General features: G+C 45.3%; 1 protein-coding gene across 1 annotated transcript in view; it reads left to right on the top strand.

The window, feature by feature from the left end:
* Window positions 1–100: 100 nt before the first annotated feature.
* TRAF3IP1 (TRAF3 interacting protein 1) overlaps window positions 101–8,244 on the top strand; it is a gene marked incomplete at its 5' end in the record, with an annotated part of 14,350 nt that continues 6,206 nt past the window's right edge. Inside the window, 5 exons of the mRNA XM_005429924.2 lie at window positions 101–182; window positions 1,241–1,324; window positions 1,622–1,733; window positions 2,258–2,294; window positions 2,815–2,891. Coding sequence (XP_005429981.1) covers window positions 101–182; window positions 1,241–1,324; window positions 1,622–1,733; window positions 2,258–2,294; window positions 2,815–2,891 — 392 coding nt within the window. The remainder of the gene's footprint in view (window positions 183–1,240; window positions 1,325–1,621; window positions 1,734–2,257; window positions 2,295–2,814; window positions 2,892–8,244) is intronic.

An 8,244-nucleotide genomic window follows, 5' to 3' on the forward strand; every position in this document is an offset into this window, starting at 1 on the left:
TTTTTTTTCAGTGCAGTGCTAAGATTCCAAACACTGTCATAAAAAAATGAGGTTTTCCTGGCCCAGCTAAGCCCCACTTTTATGGTGTTTTGTTTCATAGAAAGAGAAGCGGAGAACGCAGCTCCTGACAAGCCTGAAAATGGGGAAGCACCTCCTGATGTCCCACCTCGGCCTGCCCAAAGGTGTGTTTCCATCCTTTCTTCCCTTCTCAACCCATAAACTGCTCCATGGAGTAAAATTTTGGAGTAAAATTTTTAGTAAAATTTTTGAGGAGAACATTGCGTTTCCTCTGTGCATTCCATAAGAATGGCATTATGGGTGAGGTGAACTCAGTTTTCAATTAGAATGTTTGAAATTATTTTTTTTTGCTCAGCAAAGGCTTGTGTTGCTGTGTTGTTGTATTTGCAGGCACCCCCGTGGCAGGGAGAAATGATGAATCTGACTCCATGTTCTCAGCAGGCTAATTTATTACTTTATGATACTGTATTATATTAAAAAATACTATACAATACTAAAGAATACAGAAAGGATACTTACAAAATGCTAAAAGATAATGAAAACTCCTGACTGTTTCCAGAGTCCTGACTCTTCCAGAGTCTCTGCTAAAAAGATAATAATGAAAACTCCTGACTCTTTCCAGAGTCTCTTTTCCAGAGTCTCAACCCAGGGATTGTGGGGGGCGATTTGGGCTGTTTAGGGGAAGGATCAGGAAGTGGTTTAGTTAAAAATGCCAGCTTTGGGAGTTGGAGATGAGGGTTTGAATCCTTTCTTCCTGAGATGGGGTGGTGGGATAACTCTAAGAAGGGGTTTAGTCTTCAATCCTTAGCTTACAAGACCAATGTTTTTATAAACTATTAGAGTTAATTAGAGTTTGGGTAGTTTATTTTCTAGGGTGGCCGCAAGGGGGAATAAAACTAGGATAATTGTGAAGTAAGGGAATGAGGCTAGTTGGCCAGTGATGATGAATGGGTGTTCTGCTGGTTGGCTGCCTGCTCAGGTTAGAATGAGCCCAAACAACTCACAGCAGAATCCAATGGAACAATCACCTGTGGGTAAACAATCTCCAAACACATTCCACATGAGCACAACACAGGAGAAGCAAATGAGATAAGAATTGCTTTCCTTTTCTCTGAGGCTTCTCAGCTTCCCAGGAGAAGAATCCTGGGCGAGGGGATTTTTCAGAGACTGTGAATGCCACACTGTGTCCCTTGTGAAGGTGATTTTTCCCATTCCTGCGCAGACGGATTCCCCGTCCTGGCAGCGCGAGGCCGGCACCCCCACGAGTGAAACATCAGGAGAGCACTGAGCTCTTAACCCCAGAAAGGTGAGGGATGAGGGATATGTAGAGTGAGGGTATTCCTTGGAGCACACCCTTCCCAGCTCCTCTGGCATCACCAGTTTGGAATGGTCCCCTCATGGTGGAGTTCCCATCCCTGGAGTGTCCAAGGAAGACCTGGAGGTGGCACTCAGTGCTCTGGGTGGGGATTCCTCACAGGTTGGACTTTTCCAGCCTCAGTGATTCTGAGATTCTGTGATGTTTGATGGCTTTTAGCTGAGTTTAGTTTATTCTGATAGATCTCAGTACTTGCATTCAGTCCCCTGTTCCCTGTGTCCCTGGCAGGAGCGGCAGTGCTAAAACAGCCCCGAGCGTGCTCAGGGAGCAGCAGGTTTCTGATGAGGAGGATGAGCAGTTCGTGGTGGAGACAGCAGGGCCCCTGCCAGAGATGCCAAAGGTCTGTTCCTGTTGCAGCTGACTGAACCTTTTTCCATGTTTTGTTTGGAATGTCCAGCCTGGAGAGGAGAAGGCTCCAGGGAGAGCTCAGAGCCCCTTGCAGGGCCTGAAGGGGCTCCAGGAGAGCTGGAGAGGGACTGGGGACAAGGCATGGAGGGACAGGACACAGGGAATGGCTCCCACTGCCAGAGGGCAGGGCTGGATGGGATTTTGGGAAGGAATTCCTGGCTGGGAGGGTGGGGAGGGGCTGGGATGGAATTCCCAGAGCAGCTGTGGCTGCCCCTGGATCCCTGGCAGTGCCCAAGGCCAGGTTGGACACTGGGGCTTGGAGCACCCTTGGACTGTGGAAGGTGTCCCTGCCCATGGCAGGGGTGGAATGGGATGAGCTTTAAGGTCCCTTCCCACCCAAACCATTCCATGATTCCCTGACTTGTTGAAATATCCTCCAGCTGAATATTTTTGAATAGTTCCATATGACAGCAATGCCAACTTTTTGCAACTAAAGCTCTTTTCCTGCATGTGTAGGAGCCAGAAGTGGAGCTGGTTGAGGATCAAAAGCATGGTAGGTTTGCTTTTATGTATATTTGTACAGATCTAGAATCAACCCCTGGGTTTAAAGCAAATGCTGAACACTTAAAGTGCTGAGCAGAGCACTAAAATCCCTCCTGAGGGAAGGAGTTTGCAACGTTTGCAGGAAAACCCAACTTATTTACCCAGGCTTGTTTTCCTGTGCAGCTGGATTTACAACTGTGTTAAGGACACGCTTTCTATGCATCCTCAATGTCAGCAGGATTTAAAATGCTGCATAAAGCTCATAAATTAACATTTCTTCAAGTGTCAGGTACAGCTTGAGATAGGAGGTTGGATTTAAAGACAAGTTCTAGAAAAGCTTGGGAGAAAAAAGGTCGGATAGCAAATACCTTGTGTGTCAGTGTTTAAAATACAAAATAAAATGCTGTTTATGTTGCTCTAAAAATTGTCTGCATTAAAAAAACGAAACAGTTGGGTTTTATTTTATTGTCTGAATGTTTGAGACTGTTAAGTATCCATCAATGCTTAGAAAAATCCTGGTTTTTCAACAGGTGGCCTGGTGAAAAGAATCCTAGAAACAAAGAAGGATTTTGAGGCATCACAGAAATCATCGCAGACCACAGACAGGGTGAGGTGGCAGTGGCTTTCAAAGAACTGGGAGATGAGATGTTGCAATTGTGACCTTTTCCTTTGCTTTAAATGTGTTTTATTCCATCTGTGATCAAGCTTTTTCTCTGTCATGTCTTGTCTTGCTTTTGTGATTTTTTTCCACAGTTAAGAAGGGGAAGGTAGGTTTTGTTTTTGCTGAGTTTTGTAGGGGTTTTTTTTGTTGTTTTGATCACTTAGAAAGTGTGTGGGAAGGATCTAGCAGTGATCACAAACCTGGTATGAGAGGCAGCAAAGGCAGAACACTGAGATGGACTCTTCTGATCCCGTGGAAAGTTTCTAAATCCATTTTGGTGTGCTGGGGAGAGGCACTGAGGCACTGCAGTGATAAAAGTCTCATGAAATTAGACAAGTGCGTGATGTTTTGGGGAGGTGAATGCATTCCATGAGCTCTTACATCTTCCAATCACATGTATTTTAATCTTAATTCAGTATTTTAGGGTTTTCCTACGTGTATGATTTTCAGGAGTGGTCTGTAGTAGTGTTGGAGACCGGCTGTTCACAGAGCTCTGGGAAATCAGTGGTGACTCCTGAAGAGTCTGGGAGCAGACTCCTGTCTGCCTCTTCTGGCTTTCCTTTCTTTTCCAGCACCTTGAGGAGGTTGGGATGGCAGATCTGACTCTTGGGGGGAGTATCCTCCTTTCTGGAGTTTGGGATTGGCTGAGATCCAGGCCTGGAAGAGAATTCCTTTCATGTATTGCAAGGGCTGTGGTTGATGAGCCAAGGTAGGGTTAGGTGGGATTTTGGGAATTAGGAATTGTTCCCTGGGAGGGTGGGGACGCCCTGGATCCCTGGAAGTGCCCCAGCTCAGGCTGGACAGGGCTTGGAGCCACCTGGGACAGTGGAAGGTGTCCGTGCCCATGGCAGGGGGTGGCACTGGATGGGCTTTGAGGTCCCTTCCAGCCCAAATTCCTCTGGGATAATTCTAGAGCTGAAGAAATGAAATCCTTTTAAAAAGAGGAAATCACCTTTAGATTGCTGCCCACAATCTGTGAGGGGTGGTTTTAGCTTTACCCAGCTGGCTGAATTGCATCCATTTGTTAGAAATGTGCTTCTTGTGGTGGCTGAGGTCTCTGAAACACCTCTGGCTGCTTGGCATGAGATTATCCAATGGGAACATTTGCCTGCTTGGTGAAATTCTGCCTTTAGAGAATTGTTTGGAGACAAAGAAGGGTTCCAGGCTGATTCTGGAGCTTCTGCAGCAGCTCCAAAGCTCATTCCTGAGCTGGCACTTGAGGCCAAGCCATGCAGCTGTTCCTGTTCCCAGGTTTGTAACTAGATGGTGCTGTTGGATCATCAGTTCCCAGCTCAGTTTGGGAAGAGCTTTAGGAATTCTTTAGTGCTGTCTCTCTCAGCACTCCCTCACCCTGGGCTGCCCTCTTTGGTGGTGTGTCCTGTCCAGCACTGGGCATGGAACAGGATAATGGGGGAGGATTTACACAATCACATGAATTTCAGGCTCAGGAAGCTTCCTCTGGTGCCTGTGCTGCATTTTCTGGTTGGGTTTTTTCCCCTGACTGACAGTAACAAACTAAAACAGTCCCTTTTTAACCCCTTAAATATTTTTAAATGGCCAATTGTGACCCACCACAATCACCATTGAGTCCCATTGCTGGTTTTCAGCCCCTGAAACATTCATTCAGCACTTGTTTGGCTTTTGTTGCACTTTTGAAGCCCTGCTCTGCGTTAGCAGTGCCGAGAATAGAGAGCTAATTCTGGAAAAAAACCTGCTGACTTCCTAGTCCATCACATGGAAACCTGCCCCAGCACCTGGAATGGCATGGGAGCTCCTGGCCAAGCAGCTGCTTGCTGCTGCAGGAGGTTCCTCTGTGCTCCTGCTCTTCAGAGTGTGGTGGGGAAGTGGTTGGGATCCAGACAGGAGTATGGTTCTCCTGAAATTGGGATCCACAGAGAAGTGTGGTTTTCCTGGAATTGTGATCCAGACAGGAGTGTAGTTCTCCTGAAATTGTGATCTAGACAAGAGTGTGGTTCTTCTGAAATTGTGATCCAGAGAGGAGTCTAGTTCTGAAATTGTGATCCAGAGGGAAGTGTGAATTTCCTGAAAACCTGATCCAGAAATGTGTCATTTTCCTGAAATTGTGATCCAGAGAGGAGTCTAGTTCTGAAATTGTGATCCAGAGGGAAGTGTGAATTTCCTGAAAACCTGATCCAGAAATGTGTCATTTTCCTGAAATTGTGATCCAGAGAGGAGTCTAGTTCTGAAATTGTGATCCAGAGGGAAGTGTGAATTTCCTGAAAACCTGATCCAGAAATGTGTCATTTTCCTGAAATTGTGATCCAGAGAGGAGTCTAGTTCTGAAATTGTGCTCCAGAGGGAAGTGTGATTTTCCTGAAATCCTGATCCAGAAAAGTGTCATTTTCCTGAAATTGTGATCCAGAGAGGGGTGTGGTTCTCCTGAAATTGTGATCCAGAAAGGAGTGTGGTTCTTCTGAAATTGTGATCCAGACAGGAGTGTGGTTTTCCTAAAATTGTGATCCAGAGAAGAGTCTAGTTCTGAAATTGTGCTCCAGAGGGAAGTGTGGTTTTCCTGAAATCCTGATGCAGAAATGTGTCATTTTCCTGAAATTGTGATCTGGACAGGAGTGTGATTTTTCTGAAATTGTGATCCAGAGAGGAGTGTGGTTCTCCTGAAATTGTGATCCAGAGGGAAGTGCGGTTTTTCTGAAATGCTGATCCAGAAAAATGTCATTTTCCTGAAATTGTGATCCAGAGAGGGGTGTGGTTCTCCTGAAATTGTGATCCAGAAAGGAGTGTGGTTCTTCTGAAATTGTGATCCAGACAGGAGTGTGGTTTTCCTAAAATTGTGATCAAAAGAGTGTTCTTGTTCTGAAATTGTGATCCAGACAGGAGTGTGGTTTTCCTAAAATTGTGATCCAGAGAGGAGTCTAGTTCTGAAATTGTGATCCAGACAGGATTCTAGTTCTGAAATTGTGATCCAGAGGGAAGTGTGATTTTCCTGAAATCCTGATCCAGAGAAGAGTCTAGTTCTGAAATTGTGATCCACAGATAAGTGCAGTTTTCCAAAATTGTGATCCAGAGAGAAGTGTAGTTTTCCTGACAGCAGAGTTGAATGGAAAAGATGATTAAAAATGCTTGGAGTGTGTGACAGGCACTTGACAGTTCAGAAAACAAGAGCTGGAGACACAGCTGAATCCTGGGAAATTATTTTCGAGAATGAAGTTGCTGTGACAGTAAAATTTTAAAAAAACCAACAAATTTCCAACGTGGCCTTGCCCCTGGGAATGCTTCTATTTAATTTGTTTTCCATCAAACTCTCCAGAAGTATCTTCTCCATCAGGATGCAACTCTATTCCAAACTGTGCTGTGCATCACAGAGTAAAATAATGGTACTGCTGCATTTTTGGAGTAAGGTATCCAAAAATCCAGGGAATACTTGAAAGAAAACTTGCTTTGGGAAATTCCATCTTCCCTCTATCTGTCACTAGAATGTTCATCTTCCCTCATTTTATTAAACTATTCAATACATCCAAAAGAAATAAATTTTTTTCCACTTCTATTCATTAGTCTTTAAAGCCTTGATCTTCTGCCAGTTGGGAAAATGAAGAGGGGAAAAAATAGCAGGCTGAGTGCTGGAACTTTTGGTTAATACATTATTAACTCCAGTATTCAGCAAAAAAAAAAAAAAAAAAAGAATGATCAATGGATCCACCTGATTTATTGGGGATTAATCAACCAGAAATGAGGTGAAGTTGGTGGATTAATGCTTAATCCAAATGTAATGCTGGTGCCCTCTCAGGGATGTTTCACACCTTCCAGCTGCTGATGCCTGGGGAACATTTATTTATGTTAAAAACATTCCTCCAGAACCCTTTCTGTGCTGTGTTTCCCAAACATGCATTTGCTTTTAAAGGAGTTTTAATAAAGGAGAACAGGGGAGAAGGAAAGAAAACTGGGACTTTCATCATCTAGGTTTTGCATGTGCAGAAACTTAAAATAATATACACAATTTTGAGGTCAAACAAAGGGGTCATTCTGAAAATACACAAGATTTTTGCTGCCTTGATTAGCTGTGTTCAGCCTAACAAATTCCTAAAAAAAACTTCCTAAATGTATTTGTTTAGAGTCTAAGCCTCTAATGTCAACCAGAGAAAGAAACAGATGTTCCATTTTGTATTCCACTTCATTTATTTGATGTGTGGAAAAACGTAAAAAACGTAGGCAGGTTATTAAATAGCTGAAGCAAGTGGGATAACAGAATTCCCATCTTTGCACTACCAAAAGGGCTTCAGAAAAGCAGCAGCTTGGAGGCTTCTGGGAGGAACAAGTGATATTGAATAGCTCAGCACCTGGGCAATATTAACTTGAATTAGCAGTGTGTGGCACATGATGCACTTCAGAGCTGAGGACAGATCTAGTCAGTGCTGATTCTGTTTGTTTGCAGAGCTGCAGGTCACTGATTTTTACAGGAATCCATCAGCTGCACATCTGGGCGTGCCCTGCAGGCCCTGCAGTGAATCACAGTGCTGTGTTCAGCAGCTGCAGTCAGAAATGCCAGCAGTTGGTTTTTTGGGGAGGCTCATCCTTCCCACCACAGCCTCCTGCCAGCTTGGTGTGTCCTCAGGAATGCTGACAGGGAAATGGAAGAGGAGGAGTTACCCATGGAAGGGTTTTCACCTCTGTCACATCTCTGTGGATGCTGATGTGTTGCTAATTCAGTGGGAAATCTCTGGTGCAGTTCCTCCAAAACGGGGTTTTTAACCCAGCAGCTGAGCAGCACAGGAGCTCAGATGGAGGGAGGGTGTGCTCCAGTGTCCTCACACTGCTCCCAGCTCTAGGGAACAAAAATGTGCCCCCCAAGGTGTCCTGTCTAAGCTCTGAACACAAAATAGGGTTTTAACCCAGCAGCTGAGCAGCACAGGAGCTCAGATGGAGGGAGGGTGTGATCCAGGGTCCTCACGCTGCTCCCAGCTCCAGGGAACAAAAATGTGCCCCAAAAATGTGCCCCCCAAGCAGTCCTGCTGCAAAATAGGAACACAGGAACAGGGCTCTGGCCACTCTTGGGATAATCCTGGTGTCAGGGCTCCTTTGTGCCCCTAACCATGGAATTCCTGTCCTGTGGGGGCACTATAAATCCAGGTGAGACAGCAGATGGATCTGTGGGCACAAAGGATGTGTAAAAGTGGCGAGGCAGCTGTGGTTGCCCCCAGGAGAGCTGCAGAGTGAAAAGGACACAGGACAGGGCCTGCCACGTCTTCCAAGGTGCTGGGGCACAGCCTGGGGGGAGGGAAGCTGTTCAGTACAAGGAGCAGGTTTATTCCAGGTCCTTTTTCAC

Source organism: Geospiza fortis, unplaced genomic scaffold (genome assembly GCF_000277835.1).
Source record: "Geospiza fortis unplaced genomic scaffold, GeoFor_1.0 scaffold46, whole genome shotgun sequence".
NCBI classification, from domain to species: Eukaryota; Metazoa; Chordata; class Aves; order Passeriformes; family Thraupidae; genus Geospiza; species Geospiza fortis.